This window comes from Lonchura striata, chromosome 9 (genome assembly GCF_046129695.1).
Source record: "Lonchura striata isolate bLonStr1 chromosome 9, bLonStr1.mat, whole genome shotgun sequence".
Taxonomy (NCBI): domain Eukaryota; kingdom Metazoa; phylum Chordata; class Aves; order Passeriformes; family Estrildidae; genus Lonchura; species Lonchura striata.
The window spans coordinates 5,326,565-5,349,953 of NC_134611.1; the positions used below are offsets into that span (position 1 = coordinate 5,326,565).

The 23,389-nt window shown below is 54.3% G+C and overlaps 1 protein-coding gene across 3 annotated transcripts in view; it reads right to left on the minus strand.

Moving 5' to 3' along the window:
* PDE4B (phosphodiesterase 4B) overlaps positions 1 to 23,389 on the minus strand; it is a 190,375-nt gene that overhangs the window by 17,978 nt on the left and 149,008 nt on the right. For all 3 annotated transcript variants that reach the window (XM_021535579.3, XM_021535580.3, XM_021535581.2), the window contains one exon: positions 11,237 to 11,349. In XM_021535579.3, coding sequence (XP_021391254.2) covers positions 11,237 to 11,349 — 113 coding nt within the window. The remainder of the gene's footprint in view (positions 1 to 11,236; positions 11,350 to 23,389) is intronic.

The following is a 23,389-nucleotide window of genomic DNA, read 5'->3' on the forward strand; positions in this document are numbered from 1 at the left end:
ATTGAATCATTCTTGGGTTCCCAGCAGTGACCTTGTTCCGTGCATCCTCTGCTCCATGGAATCCCAGCTCCCTCCCAGCTGTGCGTGTGGGTGGGAATTTCCTTGATTACCAGAGGGAAAGTTCTGTCCCAGCTCTCCTCCTGCTGCCCACACCGAACCCTCGCTGCTCAGGGCTTCTCCCCACCTTTATTCCTCTGCTGAGCTCTGGTTCCAGGCGTGGGAATCCCGGGAGAGGGGTCCTGGCAGGGTGGTGACGTTGGCACCAAGGGCACAGCAGCTCCTGGAGCCGCTTGGCAGCTGCCCTGTCACCCCATCCTAACCAAATGTGCTCCCTTGTTATGCAGAGGAAGAAAATGTGGTCTAATTTATGACCTAATTTGACAGATTTAGGAGCTGGGGGGTCCAGGGTGACCCTACCATGACCTGGCAGGGCCTGGAGGGGCTCCAGGAGAGCTGGAGAGGGGCTGGGGACAGGGCAGGGAGGGACAGGACACAGGGAATGGCTTCCAGAGGGCAGGGATGGATGGGACATTGGGAATTGGGAATTGTTCCCTGGGATGGAATTCCCAGAGCAGCCGTGGCTGCCCCTGGATCCCTGGCAGTGCCCATGGCCAGGCTGGGCACTGGGGCTGGAGCTCCTGGCACAGTGGGATGAGATGGGCTTTAAGATCCTTCCAACCCAAACCAGTCTGAGATTCCATGATACGACCCCGATGGGGATGGGAAAAAAAAACCTCCCTGATGATTTAGTGCAGAAATTCCCACTTTTCTGGCTCTTTATGGAAAGAACAACTCTGTTCCTCTCCTGGGGAGGGCCGTGAAGAAGCACCCACAGCCCTTCCCAGAGGGATCCTGCTGTTATTCCTGTTCCCTCTGGAGTCTGGCGAGGTGCTCCCGGCATCTCGGGGAGAAGAATAAAGACAGGAGCAGGGATCTGCCGCATGGAAATCCTTTGAAGTCATGTAGCCCAGCCGGGTTCCCCGAGGCCAGGAGCCCTTGTGCAAAGAGCTGCTGAAGCCCAGGCGAGCCCTCTGCAGAGGCTGAGGGTGATGTGGAGATAGAGGAGCAGCTGGGACGCTGGGGAGGCTCTGCGGAGGGATCCAGGCTTTGATGGGAACCTCGCTGCGGATCTCCCGCGGCTCCAAACCCCCTTCCACCCTTGTGCCACAGCGCTCCCAGCCCGGCGCTCCTGGCCGTCCCCAGGACAAAAACCAATTTTGGGCTCAGGGTTACTGTCGCTGAGGCAGGCGGGCTGAATCCTCCTGGCTTAATTACCCGGGTAATTAGTGCAGGTGCCGAGGCGCAATTGTGGGACTGCTGGAGTGTCACCCTGATTCTTAAGAATTCCTAAAGCCTTCTGAGTTGACATTCTGTTGGAGACCTTTCCCACACAATTTCTGCAAACAACATATTGTTTTGCTTTCCTTTATGGGGGTGGAGGAAGTTGATGTACTGCTGGTTTGTCCAATGTCTTTGGAGAGGTGGCACCTTCACTCTCCAATCCAATGTCACCTTTGGGAAAGTATAAAAGTTGGGGTCAGAGAATAAATTTTCTTCTTTACCTTGCAAATAGCAGGTGGCTCGTGTCGTGTTTTCACGTGTCCTACAGCCACACTGGAGCAGATCTTTTCCTGGGATTTGTGGGACCAGAGCCACCCCTCACCTGCCCCAGCCCCGTCGGAAATGATTTACACACAGGAGGGAAATTACTCATCCGAGCAAGGCTCAGACAGGGAGTGTGGAACGCCTTTGTCTGGGATGGGGATGGACGCGGGGCTCCGCTCCGGGTTCCAAAAAACGGGATTAACGCCACCCCGCTGGAGGAATGTTTGTAATTAGCCCAACCCTCTCTTTCCTGCCATCTCATTCCTGCACTGCACCGAGCCAAACTCCCGGATCTTGGAATTGTGGAGCATTCCTTGGAAAGTGTGGAAGTGGAGAGTTAAAATTCCTGCCTTTGGAGCGGCAGTAACCCCGTTTATCCGTGTTTTCCTGCTGTTACGTCACTTACAGAAAGGACCGTGGCAAACAGATTTGCAGCTGTCCTTGTTACTTCATAATTCCCATCGATTTTCCTTCCTAGGTACTCCATGGAGAATGATGGGAAGTGCATTTAATGCTTAAACAAGGAAAAAAAAAAACAAAAACCAAAAAATACGAGCCTGTTTCACACAGCACTAAAGGAGAAAGTTTTCAGCCATATTTCAGTGCCTGGAGAAAAGTGGAATGGTTGCAGTCAACTATCAGTCATTAAAAAAAATCAAATTTCTTTTGCAGCTCTTTCTAGTTCTTATTTCCTAAAACAATATCGCGTTTAATGCGCTAGAAACTCTTTTTAATGAGATACAAAGTACTGTTTGTTTTTTGGTTGTTTTTTTTTTTGTTTTGTTTTGTTTTCCCTTCAGCTGATTTTGGAAACCCAAAAGTAAACGCAGGCTTATGAAATCTCCAATTTCACATCAAAGCAGCCTTGATTTATAGAGACGTTCAAAGGAAGACTTTAAAGGAGCAGCATCATGACCAACTTGTTGGCCTGATGTTATTAGAATAATTTAGAAATCCACAATGTAAATGTTGATAAATAAATAGCAGGTTGCCATAAATCAGCATGTGGCTGCTCATGAAAGCGAGAACATCTATCTGATGTAGACAGAACAATATTCAGATTTTCCCCCCCGTGAAGTTTAGCATTTCTGAGAGCAGCAGAACCTCCCTTGGGTGGGACGGGATTTACGCAACACGGGGCTTTAAAAAAGTGATGAACTGGGAGCTGGAGCGCTCGCTCGCAGCACTGGGGCATTTCCAGCTCGTTTGCAGCCAAATGAGACTCGAAATATGTAAATTGTTCCGAATGCCGGAAAGGAAAAAGTCCCTGCAGGATCCTGCCCGGGGAGAGCGCCGGGGTTTGCTCCCAGCGAGCCCGGATTGCTCATTCCCGAGAATTCCGGGAGTTACTCAGGGAGGAAATCCCCCTCGGCACCGGGAAGGGCTCAGGTCATGGGGAAAGCAGCGCTGTGCCTCCCTGAAAACCCGTGTGTCATGCGTGGGCAAGGCGTGCGATGGGGCTGGCACCTGGAGAAATCCCCGAGCGCCCGGCGGCGCCGGATCTGCTCCTGCCTGCCCCGGAGCCCCTGGATCCCAGTCCTGGAGAGTCCAACAGTACTGCCCTGGGTCCCAATCCATGGATCCCAGTTCATGGATCCCAGTCCTGGAGAGTCCAACACCACTGCCTGGGTCCCAATCCATGGATCCCAGTCCTGGAATATCCAACAGCACTGCCCTGGGTCCCAATCCATGGATCCCAGTCCTGGAATATCCAACACCACTGCCTGGATCCCAATCCATGGATCCCAGTCCTGGAGAGTCCAACAGCACTGACCCAGATCCCAGTCCTGGAATATCCAACACCACTGCTTGGGGATCCCAGTCCCAATATTCCAACACCACTGCCTGGGGATCCCAGTCTCCAACACCACTGCCCAAATCCTTGGGCTGGGTTTCCCTTGGTCTGGATCGATGTGGAATAGCAGAACTGGCAGAGTTTAACATTTCAGAGGAGCCCACACTGGTTTGGGTTGGAAGGGGCCTTGAAAACCATCTCATTCACTGAATATATTCACTGAAAGAATAATAAAATACTGGAATTGTCTTCCTAGGGAGGAGGTGGAATCACCATCTCTGGATGTGTTTAAAAAAAGACTGGACTTGGCACTTGGTGCTATGGTCTGGTTGTGGTGTCAGGGCATGGGTGGGATTTGATGATCTCAGAGGTCTCTTCCAACCTCGTGATTCTGGGATTCCACCCCTTCAACCCTTCCACCATCCCAGGCTGCTCCGAGCCCTGTCCAGCCTGGCCTTGCACAGTTATTTCTCACTGTGTGATGAGACAAAAACCAGATTGTTGCTCTCCTTGGGTGGAAAAACCCCAGCAGGGAGGTTTGGCCCGGCCTGAAGCTCTGGGATCCTTTGGGAGAAGTTCACGTTGGTTTCTGCTCCATCCAAAATGCTTTCCCAATATCCAGGGCAGATCTCTCCTAACCAGTTCTTTTGGCAGCTACACCTGGAGTGTACAGCTCACCTGGTTGGGTTTTGTATGGATTTCCTCTCTCTCCCCCACTGAAAGGTGCATTTTGTAACACAAATGGCTCTGCTGGGAGGAAGAAGCACACAAAAAACACATCCCAGGCCAGGGATGACTCCCCAGATCTGTCCCACCTTTCCCAGAGCTGCGTGCTCAGTGCCCACACCAATTCCCCACCCCAGCACTGCTTCCATTCTTCCCTCTAGGGAAAGGTGAGTAAACAAACAGAACCAGGCCAAAACACTCCCTCTGCAATGACATTTTTAGACTTTTAGCAGCTGGAAGAACGTTGGATGTGTTGAGAGCAGAAGGAGGCCGGGGAGGAAGGGGAGCTGCTGAGAACCAGCAGCACAAAACTCAAACCTCCAGCAGCTCCTCTGTTGAGTGAAGACAGCCCTGACAAATCCGTGGCCCCGAGAGCACAGAGTGCTGCAGGAGCTGCACATCCCAGCCCCAAATCTTGTGTCAGTCGATGCTGGGAATTTGGGGTGGAATAACCTGGATCGGATCCTCAATCGGAGAAAACAGCCCCAAAGTAACAACTAACAGAGAGTTTATCATTGAACAAGAGAGCGGTGCAATTAAAGCTGGGGTTTTGCTAATCGTATGAAGCAGCAATTTAAATTTAATTTAAATCTGAATCAAGCTCTGTAGTCATCATTTAGGCAAATCCAGCTGGGGTTTTACCTGAGTAGGAGAACAGGCTTTGGAAAATTCAAATAACTTTGTGCCCTGAGAAGACTTTTCCAAGATGCCTGTGTTGAAAAAAAAAAAAAAAAATTCTGGCAACTTTGGATCAACATAAGTTTGTTTTCTTCAGAAAACACGGGATAAAGAGGGAGTCCTGGGAAGAGGGCACTGAAAATCCAGGGAAGAAGCTGGTGTAGCTCAGCATTCCCCCAAAACTGTGGCAGCAGGTCCTGCCAAAATGAAAATGAGCCTAATGCAAGCATCAAACCCATACAGAAAGCACTAATTAATGGAGATAAAATAAATGAAAACTCCTTCTCACACAGAGATAGGCAAATGCTCCTCAGAATCCTTTTGCTGCCCCAGCTGTGCTAAAGCTGCAGCAAGGTGAGGCACTTCTGGTTTGTTTGCTTTAAGCCAGGCTTTAATCAGGGGAATCTCAGAGCTCTGAGGGTGAATCTCCATCCCAAACCATCTCCACAGCTTGTCCTGCCTTTGATAACTCAACATCTTTCAGTTCATTTCATGCAAATATTTGGATCAGCCCTGTGGAACACAGCTGGGGGAAAATGAGGAGTTTGGATCAGTCCACAAAACCACTGGAAAGCAGGGTGAGGATTAGGATCACCCTGAAATCCTTCTCAGCTCCTGCATCCCGAGTGATGCTGCCCCTCTGGGACGTCAGCAGCATCCTTCACTCCAGAGAGGAGCCTGCTCCTGCATTTAGTCACTCTCCGGGCTGCCCTCAGCTCGTGATTCATTTTGAACCTGCCTTTGAGCTATTATTTATTTAAGCCCCACCCTGACGTGTTATAACGTAAAAGTCTGAGAATGCTGAACTTATAAAACCCCCTCACGTCCCAGGAAAAGCAGATTTGGGTAAAGGACACGCCAGCAGGTCCTGGGCACCCTTGTGGCTCGGAGGATGGGTGACAGCTCCCCAAAACGCTCCCGGGGAGAAGGATTTGAACCTCAATTCCACTGCCAAAGCCTTCATCTGCAGTGGCCAAGGGATCCCCCTTGCATGGGCTTTCCCCAAACATTTTCCACAACATCCCAGCAGATGGGAAAGCATCCAGCACTGAAAATCCCTTTGCTTCAGGAGGGCATCCCAGATGGTGACACTGTCTCCTCATCCTGTCCCCACACATCCCACAGCCAATGCTGCAGCTTTCCAACATTTCAATTTTTTAAAAATACCTGAAGCAGTTTAACCAAGATACCTGGACAGACAGCCCAGGGGGCTCACAAGGACGAAATGTCACATTATTAATTATGTATGGCCCCAATATTCCACCCTGCTTTTAGGGCATATTCAACACCCTCAGAACGATTTCCTTTAGAGGGCAATAAGCACGGGAGGAGGACACACAGCCAGCCACCCTAAAGTCGAATTGTGATGGTGATGAGCCTCACACACAGGAGCCGACTGGCACCGAGCTCCCCAAATCCCGAGGGGATTCCAGGCTGGCTCAGAGCTGTTCCCTCCTGACCCAGCAGCTCCTGCTCGCCCGTGCTGCGGACCCGGCCGGAGGAGCAGGAACGCGCCGTCCTCCGGCGCAGGGACATCCCCAAAGGCGCCGGGCAGCGCCGGGGCTGCGGGGACCAGCCGGGAACGGCTCCGGCCTCCCGGGGCGCTGCGGGGCAGCACGGCCGGGGAAGGGTTAAAGAGACGCGTGCAAGTGCGGGGAGCGCGGGGCGCTGCGGGAGCGGCCCCGCCAGCACCGGGAGCACCGGGAGCACCGGGAGCATCACCGGGAGCAACACCGGGAACACCGGGAGCACCGGGAGCACCGGGAACAACACCGGGAACACCGGGAGCACCTGGAGCATCACCGGGAGCACCGGGAGCATCACCGGGAGCAACACCGGGAGCACCGGGGGCATCACCGGGAGCAACACCGGAAACACCGGGAGCACCGGGAGCACCGGGAGCAACACCGGGAGCACCGGGAGCACCGGGAGCATCACCGGGAGCACCGGGAGCATCACCGGGAACAACACCGGGAGCACCGGGAGCAACACCGGGAGCAACACCGGAAACACCGGGAGCACCGGGAGCAACACCGGGAGCACCGGAAGCAACACCGGGAGCACAGAGAGCACCGGGAACACCGGGAGCCCCAGGAGCATCACCGGGAGCACCGGGAGCACTGGGAGCATCACCGGGAGCAACACCGGGAACACCGGGAGCAACACCGGGAACAACACCGGGAACACCGGGAGCAACACCAGTAGCAACACCGGGAACACGGGGAGCATCACCGGGAGCAACACCGGGAGCAACACCGGGAGCAACACCGGGAACACCGGGAGAGTACCGGGAGCACCGGGAACACCCGGAGCAACACCGGGAACACCGGGAGCACCGGGAACACCCGGAGCAACACCGGGAGCACAGAGAGCACCGGGAGCCCCGGGAGCCCCGGGAACACCGGGAGCCCCGGGAACACCGGGAGCCCCGGGAACCCCGGGAGCACCGGGAGCCCCGGGAACACCGGGAACACCGGGAACACAGAGAGCACCGGGAGCCCCGGGAACACCGGGAACACCGGGAGCCCCGGGAGCCCCGGGAACACCGGGAACACCGGGAGCCCCGGGAGCCCCGGGAGCACCGGGAGCCCCGGGAGCACCGCGCGGGGCTCAGCGATTCATCCCGCCTTGGAAAAGCAGCAGGCGGGACGTGCCTGTGTCCCGCCGGCCGCCGCAGCAGACAAAGCTCTCCGTGCGGCGATCCAGCAAAGAAGCCCCGGCGCAGAACCGGGGGGACCCGAGGGGACATCCCGGAGGAGGAAGGGACACGCCGGGCCACATCCACCGCTGCCACTTGGCCGCGGCCTCCAGTTCACGCTGGTGGCCAGGCGTTGATGGAGCCAGCCTCTCCCGAAAGCGAGGTGCGGCCTCGCTGCGCTTTTCTGACCGAAACGCCCTTTGAAATCCCGGCAAAAACGAGCTCGGCTGTGTCGATCTCGCGGCTCACAAGCGGGAGAGGAGCACGCAGCTGCTGCGCCGCTGTCCCGGCCGCTAGCTGGACAAGGCTTGAGTTATCCAGCGCTTGGGAACAGCAGAAACATCTTGAAGAGTTGCAGTAAGAGACATTTAAGCATCTGCAAGGGAGACTCCGAGTAACAGTCTGGGTAGAGGCAAGGGAGTTTGCAAAGTCATGAGAGGACACCACTCACACTCTGTCTATTTAAACTTCGAATATCCCCAGAGAGCAGAAACTCTGTTCTCGGGACTCGATGGGCTGCAGAAAGCTCGGAACAAGGTCTAATTTAAGGAGAGCAGAGGCGCAGCTCAGGTATCTCCGTTTGGGCTGCATCCCGCACGGACAGGCGGCTCTGCAGGAACAATCCATCCCTCCACTTCATGGTGATGGCCCCGTAAAAACCCGGAGCTGGCAAGGCCAGCATTTCAGCTGGGAAAAAGACCTGCTCCTTCTGATGATCCAGGGGATGCGCTGAGCACGTCCTGTCCCAGATCCCAAATTAGGGACTAGAGCAGCTCCCATCTGCAGCAAAGTGAGGCTAAGGACAGCTGCCTGATGCCAGAACAGAAAACAGCCCCTTTTTTGTCATCACTGACTCACAAACCCTTCTGACACAGCAGCTGCCTGAGCTGGAAGCTGGACATGGTGATAAACGCAGGAGAAAATTAGTATACATGTAGGAATAATGTCAATAAGGGCGGCTGGGTTTCTCGAGCAGCACAAAACCCCTTCCAGGTTATTTTGTTTCAGCGCAAAGCTGCAGGGCCCTATCAACTCCCACCGAAAGAAGTTAGGAAGTTCAGCGTCAGGAAAATAAACTCCCTTCATGGCAGCTGCAAACAGGTATTTTTGCAAACCATTTTTATCCCCGCTAAGTTAGAAAGGTAAGAGCGCTGTGCAGGGTTAGTTCTGCAGAGAGCCCGGGCTGCTGGAAACGCATGAGGACTGGGTGCCAGCGCCAGAGGGAGCAGAGCAAAAGCTGTGTGCCGGCTTTCCGCGGGTCCCTGCGGGTGGCACCGCGGGCTCGCCGCGCTCCGGCGCCGGCGCAGCCCCGCGCCCGAGCCGCTCGTCCATCCCGCGCTCCTCCTGGCGTTACCTCCCTCCTTCGCGAGGAATACGCACATGTTTGGAGCGCTGCCTTCCGAACCCCATCAGCTCAAAGCTCGGCTCCGTCCCGCATGGCTCTTCCCCTCCTTTTTTGGTTTTTTGTCTTTTTTTTTTTTTTGCCGCAGCGCGCACGGATGCCGAGAGCCTCCCTCCCTGCCTCTCTCGGCGCTGTTGTTGCAACTCTGGGTTTTCTAAACTACGTCTGTCAGGAAGGAGACAGGAAATTCGAGTCACACTTGCAACAGCTGTGCCATGCCTACTATCGGGCTCAAATGACGTAGTTTGGCTGGGGTGGCGCGGGGCCAGGAACCGGCGAGAGCGGAGGTCAGGAAGATAGGTCAGTGTTTATTCTGCTGCTGCGCTTGGGAGCATGCCGAGCCGATTTGCTTTCTTCCTATCTAGACTGTTTCTCTTTCCGTTTTTGGTTTTTTTTTTTTTCTTTAATAACGCGCAGCCCAAGCATCCTGTTTTCAAAACATCTGCCGGCTCTGCTGTTCAGCGGTGACAAATGGAGATGCCCCGGAGCGGGGCGGCCGCAGCTCCTCCCGAAGATGTGGGAGCGACCCAGCACTGCCGGACTCCTCACGCTGTCTGCCACCAAAGCCCCAAAAAACCACGAATGCCCCAAATCATCAAGCATTGAAAGCAAACTTTCCAACGCGAACCGTGATTTGTGACAATAATTACGGCTCCACAGCAAAGGCGAGCGAGGTGTGAGGCCATTTTATGCTTCTTTTTCACAGCTGAAAAGTGTGAAACTGGAAGTTGACCAAAAAAGCGCAGACATTTCAGAAACGGGTTATGAAAGAACAAAGTTTCAGGAAGTCTTTCTCGAGCCAGCTGCAAGCCATCTGCACCCGAGTAATCGCAACTTTAAAGTGCTACAAAAGCAATTTAGTTTCACCTTCACGAGGCCAGATTTGTCACTCAGGAAAAAAAAAAAAAAAAAAAAAAGTAACCTCAAATTGAAGGGCGCCGTGTTCACACTGGAGGTGCAGCCTGAACCCTCCTCAACTTTCATCCAGGGTTCCCTCAACACAAACTCAAACGAATAAAATAATATTTCTTTCTTAAAAGCTCGGTCTATAAAACTTTTACTGCTTCCTTTGCCCCTGCACATCGTGGTGATCACTAGCAGAAGAGGAAGCTGAAAACAACACGAGATTTCTTTGCTCAACTTTTTCCCATAAATTCAGTTTCTGATTCAGCATTTCTGACTGCAGTCATTTCCAATCAGGAAAAAAACCCAAACCCAAACAACATCGGGGTGGTGCAGAGCTGGGTTTCAAACCATCACAACTGGGCAAGGGCGTGGATGCGACGGGCACTGGGTTGGCAATTTGTGACTGTGACATCTCCAGTGGGCACGGCGGGGCTGGAAGGGGCAGGAGCGGGCTGGGAGCTGCCAGGCCGGCCCGGGGCTGTGCCCGGGGCTGTGCCCGGCTCCGTGCCCGGCTCCGTGCCCGGCTCCGTGCCCGGCTCCCTGCAGCCGCAGGGCCGGGGGGAGATGCTGGAGCCGAGCTGGGCTCAGGCGGGCTGGAGCAGCAGCTCCCAAAAGTTGCTCAGAACTCGCGTTTCTCTCTCTGCTGCCTGTCAGGGTACTCCAGGCACTCTGCTCTCCCCCTGCTTCCCTGACTTTAAACAGCACGGGCTTTTCTTGCTTTACTTCAGCACTTTATTCTGTGCGGAGAAACTCCCAAGTTCCCTTCTGGCTCCCAGGGAAGCTCCGCAGAGCAGCAGCCCCCGGAGCTGATTCCCCGTCCCCATCCCTGCCTGCCCACCCTCACCATGTGCCGCCAAGCAGCGCCAGCCCAACGCATTAAAAATCAAATTAAAACGTCACCGAAAGCCAAAACAGCCGTAAAATACCGGCCCCACAATGTTTACAGTTCGCCGTTATTATTATTAAGCAATGAAGTTAATTGACTTCTGGCGTGGTGATTTGCTAAATGCGGGCGTTTGCAGAGCGTTCCCGCTCATATCGGCTCCAAGGGACCGGCGCTAATTGAAACCTCTTTACTTTTCGGAAATGAGCCTGCGGCAGCGATGGGGCTCTCCGCGATATCCCGGATCTCTCCCCACGATCCATCCCGCGTCGCTCCCCGGCTCCATCCCGGATCGCTCCCCACGCCACCCGCCGCGAGTTCTCCCCGGACGCGTCTCGGCGGGGAAAGGCGCAGCCCCGTCCCCGCACCGAGCTCGGAGCTGCTGTCCCGGACAGACGTGAGGACGGGCCGGGACCGGGCTCAGCGTCCCGCGCCTCTCCGCATCCCGTCCCGCATCCCCGTCCCGCATCCCCGTCCCGCATCCGTGTCCCGCATCCCCGTCCCGCATCCCCGCTCCGCATCCCGGCGCCGCACGTGGCTCACCTTGTTGGATGCCATCTCGCTGACGGAGCGGTAGGTTTGGATGGTCTCCAGCTGATCCAGGCACCAGTCGAGCTCCTCCAGCGTCTCCATGGCCAGCTTCTGGTAGGGCTCCTCTGCGAAGAGGCACACGGACACGTAGTCGGGCTGGCGCTGCGGCCGCCGGTCCATGGCGGGGCCGCCGGAGGAGCCGCTCCGCTCCCTCATCACGCGGCCGCCGCTGCGCTGCCCCGGCCGCCGCCGCCGAGTCCCCGCCCGCCCCGGCCCGCCCCGGCCCGCCCCGGCCCGGCCCGGCCCGGCCCCGCCGCTCGGGGAACCGAGCGCCCCCCGGGCGGGGCAGGGCCGCGGCTCGGGGAGCGTCATCGCGGCCCCCGCCCCGCCTGTGCGGGCATCGGGCTCCGGCGCCGCTCGCGGGATGCTGCTCCTGCTCCCCGAGAGCCCTGAGCCCCGGCAGCCCTGAGCCCTGACAGCTCTGAACCCCGACAGCTCTGAACAATGACAGCCCTGAGCCCCGACAGTCCTGAACCCCGACAGTCCTGAACCCCGACAGCTCTGAACCCCGACAGCCCTGAACCCCATCAGCCCTGAACAATGACAGCCCTGAGCCCCGACAGCCCTGAACCCCGACAGTCCTGAGCCCTGACAGTCCTGAACCCCGACAGTCCTGAGCCCTGACAGTCCTGAACCCCGACAGCCCTGAGCCCTGACAGCTCTGAACCCTGACAGCCCTGAACAATAACAGCCCTGAGCCCTGACAGCCCTGAGCCCCGACAGCCCTGAGCCCTGACAGCTCTGAACCCTGACAGCCCTGAACAATAACAGCCCTGAGCCCTGACAGCCCTGAGCCCCGACAGCCCTGAACCCCGACAGCCCTGAGCCCCGACAGCTCTGAACAATGACAGCCCTGAGCCTCGACAGCCCTGAGCCCTGACAGCCCTGAGCCCTGACAGCCCTGAACAATGACAGTCCTGAACCCCGACAGCCCTGAGCCCCGACAGCTCTGAACCCCGACAGTCCTGAACCCCATCAGCCCTGAACCCCGACAGCCCTGAGCCCTGACAGCTCTGAACCCCGACAGTCCTGAACCCCATCAGCCCTGAACCCTGACAGCCCTGAGCCCTGACTGCCCTGAACCCCATCAGCCCTGAACAATGACAGCCCTGAGCCCTGACAGCCCTGAGCCCCGACAGCCCTGAGCCCTGACAGCTCTGAACAATGACAGCCCTGAGCCCCGACAGCTCTGAACCCCATCAGCCCTGAGCCCTGACAGTCCTGAACCCCGACAGTCCTGAACAATGACAGCCCTGAGCCCCGGCAGCCCTGAACCCCGACAGTCCTGAACCCCAATGGCCCTGAACCCCGACAGCCCTGAACCCCATCAGTCCTGTTCTCCAAGAGTTCATTCCCGCTCCCCAGCAGTTCTGCTCCCCACATCCACCAGCTCTGCTGCCCAACCCCTCCAGCCCTGCTCCTTAACCCCACCAAGGCCCAGTCCCCCCAGCTCGGCTCCCCAGCCCTGCCTGTTCCTATTCCCACTCCTGCTCCCATTCCCACTCCTGCTCCCATTCCCACTCCTGTTCCCACTCCTACTCCTGCTCCCACTCCCACTCCTGTTCCCATTCCCCACTCCTGCTCCCATTCCCACTCATGATCCCATTCCCACTCCTGTTCCCACTCCTACTCCTGCTCCCACTCCCACTCCTGTTCCCATTCCCCACTCCTGCTCCCATTCCCACTCCTGCTCCCATCCCCACTCATGATCCCATTCCCACTCATGATCCCATTCCCACTCCTGTTCCCATCCCCACTCCTGTTCCCATCCCCACTCATGATCCCATCCCCACTCCTGCTCCCATCCCCACTCCTGGTCCCATTCCCACTCCTGGTCCCACTCCCACTCCTGCTCCCACTCCCACTCCCGTTCCCATTCCCACTCCTGTTCCCATTCCCACTCCTGCTCCCACTCCCACTCCTGCTCCCACTCCCACTCCTGTTCCCACTCCCACTCCTGCTCCCATTCCCCACTCCTGTTCCCACTCCCACTCCTGCTCCCATTCCCCACTCCTGTTCCCATCCCCACTCCTGCTCCCACTCCCACTCCTGTTCCCATTCCCACTCCTGCTCCCACTCCCACTCCTGTTCCCACTCCCACTCCTGTTCCCATTCCCCACTCCTGCTCCCACTCCCACTCCTGTTCCCACTCCCACTCCTGTTCCCACTCCCACTCCTGCTCCCACTCCCACTCCCGTTCCCATTCCCACTCCCGTTCCCACTCCCACTCCTGCTCCCCAGCTTTGCTGGCTTTGTCCCCAGCAGCCCCACTGCTCCCCAGCAGGCTGTGCCCCCCAAACCCGCTGCCCCTGCTCCCACCGAGCTCTCCTGCCCCTCTCCTGCCAGCAGGACACTCCCGGGCAGCTCCGGTGTCAAAGTTCAGGATTCCACGAGTGGAATCCTAAAATCTCCCTGTGAATGTAACCTCTCCTCACAACCCCGTGTGCTCACCCCACAAATCTGTCAGAGCTCATGGATTCAGCGTTTCCACCGGGTCCCAGTGACATCACAGGGCAGGATTGCTCAGGCACCCTCAGGAGCTGAGCTGGAGCTCCAGCCGTGTCCCCGTGTCCCCGTGTCCCTCGTGTCCCTGTGTCCCTCGTGTCCCCGTGTCCCCGTGTCCCTCGTGTCCCCGTGTCCCCGTGTCCCTGTGTCCCCAGGGAAAGGAGCTGCACCCCGTGCTGGTGTCTCTCCCCAAGGACAAATCCTCTCTGTCATCCACCCCATCAATAAAGCAGCACTGGAGAGCGACCTTCCATTAAATAATTGAGAATAAACAGAAAATAAACCCTGCCAAAGGTAATTCAGTATTAAACCTGGCACTGACACGTTTTGAAAGGTTTAGTGAGTCTAAATCTTTGTGGTGTTGGAAGTTAATGGGTTTTTTTCTCTGCTCACAGAGCTCCAAACATTGAAGTTCTCTCATTCCTGCATAATCACAAAAGCAGGTGAAAACAGCCAAAATCACACAAAGCTCAGTGTATTTTCCTTTCTCCCATGAGAAATTCCCACTCACACGGAGGGAATTTCTCCCATTCCCTCTCAGCTATTTTTTCCTGTAAATCAGCTGACCCAGAAGGGCTCAAACCACTTGTTGCATAAGGTGCTGGGATTGACAAAACCAGCACAGGTAAAATAAGTTTAGGACTAGGTAAAACCCCGTCTCAGCCTAACTAAACCGCACATGTTTAAATCAAATCCCGCTCTTGCCCTGCGCTCTCCTGCCCAGGAAGCACAGCCACGGCATGTGTGCATTCCTGGAGGAGGAGAAGGAACAGGTTCACGGGGACTCTGACACCAGACCCTAATTTTAGCCTTTTGGGGGATTTCCAGCCTTGGCCAGGTCTGCAGAACCCGCTGCCACTGTCACTTCACTTCCAATCTTCCACCAGGGAATGCAGGACACAGAACAGAAATCTGCTCTTGATAATGAAGGACTCACATTCCCCAGAGATGATGTTCAGGATATTCCTTCACTCTGTAATCTGAGTTTTATGTAATAAAAGGGGGGGGGAAAAATCCCGAAGCAAGCAAAGCTATTACATATTAGGGATATCGAGGCAAATTAGGAAACTTGAGGGCTTAGAGGGTTTGGCTGTAAGTATTTATATTTATTTCTGGGTTTCAGAAGATGAGCTAAATAAAGAGTGACTATTTTACACATTCGTGATGTTCTCTGGAATTTTTAGCAGGGCGCATCAGGACCCTCCTTCCCTCAGTTTCTGCCCCCTGCTTCACTGGGGAGGTTTCCCGAAGGAATCCTGGGAGCAGCAGGGATCCCTCCATGGTTTACTCGTGTAAAACACCAGCACTGTCACTTGCCTAAGCCTTTGCACCGAAACCATTGAGGGGATTCACGATTTAAACTCGGTAATCGGAAAATGGCCACTAAAGACACCTCCAGTCATTTCAATGACAAAGACACAATGAAGTGAGAGCAAAGAGCTCTTGCTAAGGGTCATTTTAAGGGGAAAACTCGGAGTTCTGCCGCTGTTCCGGGGCAGAAGAGGATTCTAAAGAGCATCATTCACATTTTCTTTCAGAATTTGATTTTTCCTGACTCTGGCCAGCCTGCCCACAGCTCCCTCTGGCCTTAGCTCTCAGCGAGATGTCACACCTGCATCCCTACGCAGATCTCGGTGGTTTTGCCTTTTGACTCATCCCAATCTTTTCTTTTTCACTCGTTTTCTCAAGCAAGCAGCCTGGTGAAAGGATGCCTGCTGGGTGCGTGCCCTGCAGCTCCTCCGTGGTCAGCGGGCAGTCATTTCTGAAGCTGCTGCTGAGCTGGGCTGCCTTTGCCGGGGCAGGAGGGACGTCACAGACACCACGGTCCCATCATTTCCCATCCCAGCATTTCCCATCCCGTCACTTCACGGAATCACACGGGCCGGGCAAGAAGAGTCGCTGTCCTGGCCCACAGCAGGAAGAGAGCCTGGTCCAACCAACCCTTCTTAGAAACTCAGGAGTGTCCCCAAAGGCACCGAGGGACGCAGTGTGAGCCCTTCACCCCGGAAACCCCAGCTCTTATCAAACCAGCCCTCCCTGGCCCTGTGCACCAACTCCCTCTGATGAACCTGGGGGTATTCACAAATAAATTGTGAAAGCAGAGGCTACGGTCCCACTCCTAAGGCTAAATCTGCTTTTAAAACCAGCATGTGAAATTAAAATATACCCTCCAAGTCCCCCGTGAAATATTTTAAGATCCACAGCTACCCCAGAATAACAGCCAGATATAGAATCCATTAGGAGTTGCTCTTCTACCAATCTAAAAACTTTGTGTGGGAATGATCTTAAAATAACAAATATTTTCTGGCTTTCTTCATATTTAATCTTCATGGATACCAGAGAATGGTTTGGGCTAGGAGGGACCTTAAAGCCCATCCAGTTCCACCCAGGGGCAGGGACACCTTCCACTGTCCCAGGCTGCTCCAGCCTGGCCTTGGGCACTGCCAGGGATCCAGGGGCAGCCACAGCTTCTGTGGGAAATCCATTGCAGGGCCTGCCCACCCTCCCAAGGAACAATTCCTCATTCCCAATATCCCACCTAGCTGCATTCCCTGGCAGTGGGAGCCGTTCCCTGTGTCCTGTCCCTCTCCAGCTCTCTCAGAGCCACTCGAGGCCCTGCCAGGGGTTCTCAAGAGCCTCCTGTTGTCCAGGCTGGCCACCCCCAGCTCTCCCAGCGTGGCTCCAGAGCAGAGGCCAGGGCTGCAGTGCCCTGGGATCCTCTCCCTGAGCTCTATCTGCCGTTGCTACAGCGACTCCCACAAACAGTAAACACAAGTTTAGATGCTCCATGAGTTGTTGGTTCCCCGAACCCAACGTGAGCGTCCCACTGACATCAGCAGAGCAACTCCCCCTGCCAGGAACCCTCGGTGGCTGACTTCCATCACCTTGCTGGTACAGCCGAGGCACATGGGCACTGCTGGAAGCACTCCTGCCATTTCGGGATCTGGGCTCCTGGAACACTTCAGGACGCATCTTCAACCGTCTCACATTTCAGTTTATATTTGGGGGTTGCATAAGCCAAACCCGTAAATTGCAGCAATGCTTCGGTCATGTTTGCTCGGGTGAAATCATTGCTGACACAGAATAGGGAAGTGAGGAACAACAGGAGTTTCAGTTTTTGAATCCTACCCAGTGTTTGCGCAGCAGGGCTGGGGCTGGTGGCACTCCAGCAGGAACTGAGGTGACATTTCCTCCCAAGAGCTGCTGCCAGTCCCTCCGAGGACAGAGGCAGCCCTCGCCTCCCATTTCTCTGCTGGCACTCGAAATGCTCCAGTGTCCTGAAATGCAGCACCTTGCCAGTGCCAGGATTCTGCAAAAACTGCATTTTTGGTAGCTTTTGCCATCTGTTCCTTTGCCAGCTCTGCAAGGTGATGGAACACACGGAATCTCTCACTGCAGAGGTGACCTAGCAGCCCTTTTTTAGAGGCTTTTTCCCACTTGCTGACATTTCTGTGCTCTCTTTTTCTCACACATTTGTTTAGGTTGAAAAATCCCTCTCAGACCATCCAGTCAAATGATTCCCAACACTGCCATGACCACCACTGCCCCATGTCCCCCGCTGCCACATCCACATGGATTTTAAATCCCTCCAGGGATGGGGACTCCTGGGCAGCTCTGCCAGGGCTGGAGAACCTTTCCAGGAAGGAATTTTGCCAAAATCCACCCTGAGCCTGCCCTGGCCCAGCCTGGGGCCGTTCCCTCTCCTCCTGGAGCAGATCCCAAACCTCTCCTGGCAGGAGCTGTGCAGAGCCACAAGGGCCCTGAGCCTCCTTTGCTCCAGGCTGAGCCCCCTCAGCTGCTCAGGGATTCTCCAGACCCTTCCTGGTTCCCTCAGGGATTCTCCAGCCCCTTCCCAGCTCCTCAGGGATTCTCCAGCCCCCTCAGCTCCTCAGGGATTCTCCAGCCCCTTCCCAGCTCCCTCAGCCTCTCCTGGGGCTCCAGATCCTTTCCCAGCTCCATTCCCTGCCCTGGACATGCTCCAGCCCTTAAAAGTCCTTTATGTCATGAGGGGCCCAAAAGTGACCCCAGGATTTGAGGTGTGGCCTCACCAGGGCTGGGTACAGAGGGAAAAGTGAGAGCTGCTCATCAAGGTGGACTTGAGGCCTTTTTTCACTCTTGAAAACTCGGAAAGTGAAAGGTTTTGGGGAACATCCTCTTCTCTGGGAGTAGTTCAGTGGAAGGGCAAGCACACACCTCACCAGGGTCACAGATGGGAAGGGGGTTAATGGGACAAACTCTCACCCTTGGCTCCCCCAAACCCCATCTGTGCCACCCTTCTCCCAGCAGAGCTCCGGCCCCTGGGGCCTGCAGGGATCCGAGCACGAGGCCAACGTTATCTGCAGCTGCAGAGTTCCTCTCCTCACCCACAAACTGTCCCCATCGTGTCCCCAAGTGCCACAGCAAGGCAGGAGGGTGGGCAGAGCCCCCAGCCTGCAGGAGGGAGTGGTGGCTTTGCCCTCCACGGACGCAGGAGATGAACCGAGTCAGGAAACGTTTTGAAAAGAGATCCAAAGGCCAAAATTTCAAGTGGGGTTTATTTTCTCTCTCCTGAGACCCTCATGATTCTCCCTCATCACCCCAGGCCTGATAAATAAAAGGATTAGGACTTCTTCTGCAGGGAAGTGCAAAGGCCATAAAGCCACAAGAGTTTTAAGGCTAAAACACCACATCCCAACCAGGTGAATTAAAACTTGGGGAGCAGTTGCTGTTCCCTGTCCAGCTGCCAAAAAACTCAGCTTTCCAGAATTCGGGAGGAATATTCCCAGTGGGACTGAGTTGTGAACAGATTGTCCAATCTGGTGGACAAGAAATGTTAAGACAAATATTTGCCAATATCCTTTTAAACTCAGCTCTTCTTAACTGTTAAAGATCAAATTGTGGGCTCACTGAACTGGTAAAAATCTCCATTTCTACTTCTGCAAGGAAAAAGAAGAATTCCTTCTATTGGATCACAACTTTCTTTGTAAATCTTGGGAATGTGGAGCTTAAGACTTTAAAAAAAAAACCAAAAAAACTCTGAAAGACTCTGCCAAAAATTCCAAGAGGAACTTTCACATGGAAGGTTAAAAGCAGCTTCCAGCAGTTTTCCCAACTTTACTCAGTCAATCCATCCTGTTCCACATGTTTACAGTGCCATAAGACATCTCCTGAGTTATTTACTCTTCATTTCATCCTGGCTGCAATAAATTGGGACTATTTATAAAGTTCTTCAGTGTTTGGGGCCATCCTTCCCAGACCAAGCTCCAGCTGCCTTTGAAGCAACAGCAGCTGAGACTCGAGGTCACCACATTCATTTTCCAGCGATTCCAACTGATTTAATAAAATGTTATCATACTATCTAAACCTCACCTCAACAATTTAGACTCAGGATAAAAATCTGTTCCTCTAAAAGGAAAATAAATAAGAGCAGTTGCTCCCTATTGCCTTGGAAAAGTTTTGATGTTGGATTTATTCCCAAATCCAGCGTGTACAACGTGGCACTGAAATGTTCCCCCAACATTGGACAAGCTGATAAAATTCCACAAAACCTAGAGCAGACAAGCACTCATAAACCCCCAAAGATTAAAATCCAAGTGTTAACAGGGGAGAATGGTTACTTCCCTCCAGGAGTGGCAGGGAACTGGGTGAAGAGGGAGCAGATTTGGGAACCTGAGCTCCTCCTCCTTGGCACTTGGGTGAGATGAGGATTTTGGAGTCCTCGTGGATGTGCACGGCCAGGTGGAAATGTTTATCCTGGTGCATGAACACTCTGCTTTAGGAAAAGTCTGACAGCACAGTCCCAGATTCCCAGCTGGAAAACACATTAGGGATAGAATTTTAAAATGTCCCTAATTCCCAGGTGAAGCCATAGGACACAAGCCCAGAGTTTGCATTCATCAGAGCACCCTAAACCAGCTGACTGTTAATTATTCTCTATTTATTAATCCCAATTGTCGTCATTATTGCAGATGACACAGAAGACTGGGGCAAGCAGGCAGATGCTGGAGTAGATCCCATGGGTGGCAGAAGATTATTTGGGAGCTGATAGAGCTCATGAATGTCACCGAGGGCCTCGTTTGCATTCCTCACTCCTTGGCTGCTCACGAATAAAAGCTCATGTGGGGGGAAGGTGGGAGAGGGCCCCTCTGGGGGAGAGTCCATCCACTGATCCAGCAGCTGATCCCACCCAGGCTCAGCTGGGAACTGTGGGATCTTAACTCCTGGGGCAGGGGACAGGGCAGGGAAAGGGGGAGAGAGAAGAGGGAGAGGAGAAAAGGAAGGAAAAGGAAATGGAAAAGAGATGGGGAGAGGAAGGAGAAAGAGCAGAAGGAGAAAAATGAGAAAATGAGAAAATGAGAAAATGAGAAAGGAGAAGGAGAAGGAGAAGGAGAAGGAGAAGGAGAAGGAGAAGGAGAAGGAGAAGGAGAAGGAGGAGAAGAAGGAGGAGGAGGAGGAGGAGGAGGAGGAAAACAAGAATGAGAACAAGAACGAGAAGGACGAGAAGGATTTACCAAGGCCCCCACATGACCATGGCTCAGACAAAAGTCCCACAGATCCAGATGACCAAAGACCCTCCAATTCCCCAAAAAGAAAATGGCTCTTTTACCTCCCCAACACGAGGTTCATTAGCAAGAATATTGCCCCACGTTAATTACTCCCAGTGCCTAGCATCACTCTAAAACCCCAGAGCACGTTGAGTAAAACAGGTTTATCAACAAAAGACATGCCAGAACTTGATGGAAAAGGGCCCTGTGCAGGCTGGGAGCCGTTCACCCTTTGCCTTCCCTAATGGAGCTGTGGTTGCTCACGGATCGTGTGGACATGTTTACATATTTATCCCTCACAATGCTGAGGGAATAACTGACACCGGGTGATTTATTTGTTTAATGTATCCTGTTAGTGATTCTGAGAGCTATTTCCTTGAATTAAAGCATTGTTCTACCAGATCCAGAAAATATTCCTGTGGAAATCCTTCTGTTGGACGGATTTGGAAATTCACATGGAAAACAATCAAAGCACAGAACACAACCCCCAGGATTCACTTTAAATCTGCAATGAAATGTCCGAATCTTACAGCACCACCTCCCAAACTACAAGCACTGAAAAGATCCTGTAATTACAAGGTTTTTTTATAGATCTGATGCCTTGTGCAGGCTGTCCTAGAGCAGAGGCTGGGCAGAGTCCCAGAATAAAGCAGGGATTTCTCCAAAGCATCTCCTCCATGGATCCACCTTGGGCAGCACCAGAGCCCAGCCAGGGCTGCACCCAAATGACCCAAAATGGTCCCAAAATGCACGAGCGCTCCCGGGGCTCTCCCTGGGATCAGTTCTGCTCCATTGGCACCTTGGAGTTCATTGTCCCATTCCAGCTCCAGCCCATCAGTCCCACCCTGCTTGTTTTTCTCTCTCCAGCCCACGCTGTTTGTGCTCCTGGGCTGAGGTTTGGATCATTTGTCCTTGGTGCCCAGCTGGAGCAGGAATTGTTTTGTGTCCCTGCTCTGTGCACAGAGCTCAGCATCCCCTGGTGTGAAGTTCAGAGTTACACACTAAAGCAGCTCAGAATGTGAAAATATAAAAGCCAAAACCTGAGGCATCAGATCCCCCATGCACCTTCCAAAATCCAGCGAATCTACAGAACAGTTTTTTCTCCCGAGCACAGGAGCCACAGGAGCCCTCAGGAAGGTGTCACTGGCAAGCAGGTGTGATGGATTGGGAAGGTGTGACTGGAAATCAAGCTGCATCCAGCAGCACCACCCAGCCCCACATCCCAAGGCTCTCCCTCCCTCAGCTCCCACGGCCGCTCGCATCCCGACCCTCCGGAGCGCGGAGCTGGAATGAGGAGCGAGCAAAATCCATGGGAACCACGGAGCCTTCAGCTGCACTGCCCCTCCTCCCCACCATCCCACCGCAGCCTAATTATATCTTCTGCAAAGATGAGTGCAGATGTGCTAAGAAAGGCTCAGAGCCCCAGCGCCCGCAGAACAGGTGGAGCCACGGCGCTCTTGAGCAACTCCCCAACAAATGGACGAGCCTGCCCTTCTCCCCTTGTCGTATTTTTGGGACTCCAGTCCGACCAGTCACTCGAGCTGTCCCCTCTCAGGTTTCTCACACCTGCGTGGTGCAGGGGAGGTGGCAGGGAGAGGAAGGGCTCTTTGTTGGCTGTGGAGCGGGGCCAGCGGGTGCCCGAGCTCGGCAGGAGCTGGGGACGGGCACTGCATGCAAATGAGCGCGGAGTTGTCTCACAGTTATTCTTTCCACTTTGGAAATGCAGATTTTTTCCCTCTGCTAGCCAGCATTAATACATGAGATGTGGGCAGAAAGGCCTGGGAAGTGAAATCCCTGTGGAGAGAGGGATGGGATGAACTGGCAAAGCCGCTGGCGGGGGGTCACTGAGGAGGTGGCACTGGAGGAGATCCAGCTGTGGGGAACGTGGATGAAATCCTAACAGGGGTTCCAGAGCAGCAGGAACAATGGGGCCTGTATGCAGGCTGGGTTCAGAGATGAGAGGGGTAGATAGAGACAAAAAAATGAAGTGAAAGCTTTCCACTGCTAATTGCGAAAAATGCCAGGAAATGAGTGAGCTGGAGCTGCCAGGAATAATGTGGGAGACTGAAATTGGGGATGAGAGTCTTTGACATCAGCTACAGCCTCTGGCAAAATACAGCCAAGATTTTGGGGGACATTTTTATTTTCTTTTCTCTTTTCCAAACAACAGCGAGCAGGAAAAATGAACTTTTTGGTTGGATCGCTGAGGAGCCTGGCATTCTAAGCTCCCTAATTAAAGACAGGTCCTTTCTGGGACACACCATTCCAGCTGCTGGGAAAACTCAGCCCAAAGAAAAGTGGCTCCAGAGCTGCTGAAGACGTCATGGCAGTGGTTAAACAGCACTTGCCAAGAACATCCAGGACACATCCAGGTTCAAACTGGAAGATTCTGGGAAGCAGGAGGAGATGTCTCACCAAGACAAGGCACAGGGAATGCAAAGGAGAAGGAAAAACCTCCTGGGTGCAGGGAATGCCACAAAAATGGTTGCAAGAAGGAAGAAGCCCCAGCTTTTGTCACTAGGGGGAATGAAAAGGAGAAGGAAAAACCTCCTGGGTGCAGGGAATGCCACAAAAATGGTTGCAAGAAGGAAGAAGCCCCAGCTTTTGTCACTAGGGGGAATGAAAAGGAAAAGGAAAACATCCTGGATGCAGGGAGTGCCACAAAAATGGTTGCAAGAAGGAAGAAGCCCCAGCTTTTGTCGCCACGGGGAATGAAAAGGAAAAGGAAAACCTCCTGGATGCAGGGAATGCCACAAAAATGGTTGCAAGAAGGAAGAAGCCCCAGGTTTTGCTGCCGTGGGGAATGAAAAGGAAAAGGAAAACCTCCTGGATGCAGGGAGTGCCACAAAACCAAAGGGCTGCAGCATCCCAAGAAGGAAGAAGGCCCAGCTGGGAAGCAGAGGCTCCCAGGAGGGGAGGAATTCCATCTGGGCCGGAGGAGCAGCCCCTCAGTGCCATGGCAGCAGGGATGTTTCTGAGTCAACAGCCCCGAGCCCTGAGCTCTGAGCAGGGCCAGCTGCGGGGTAACCCGAGCAGGACCCGAGCCTGAGAAATGCCACTGCTGCGGGGCCCAGCT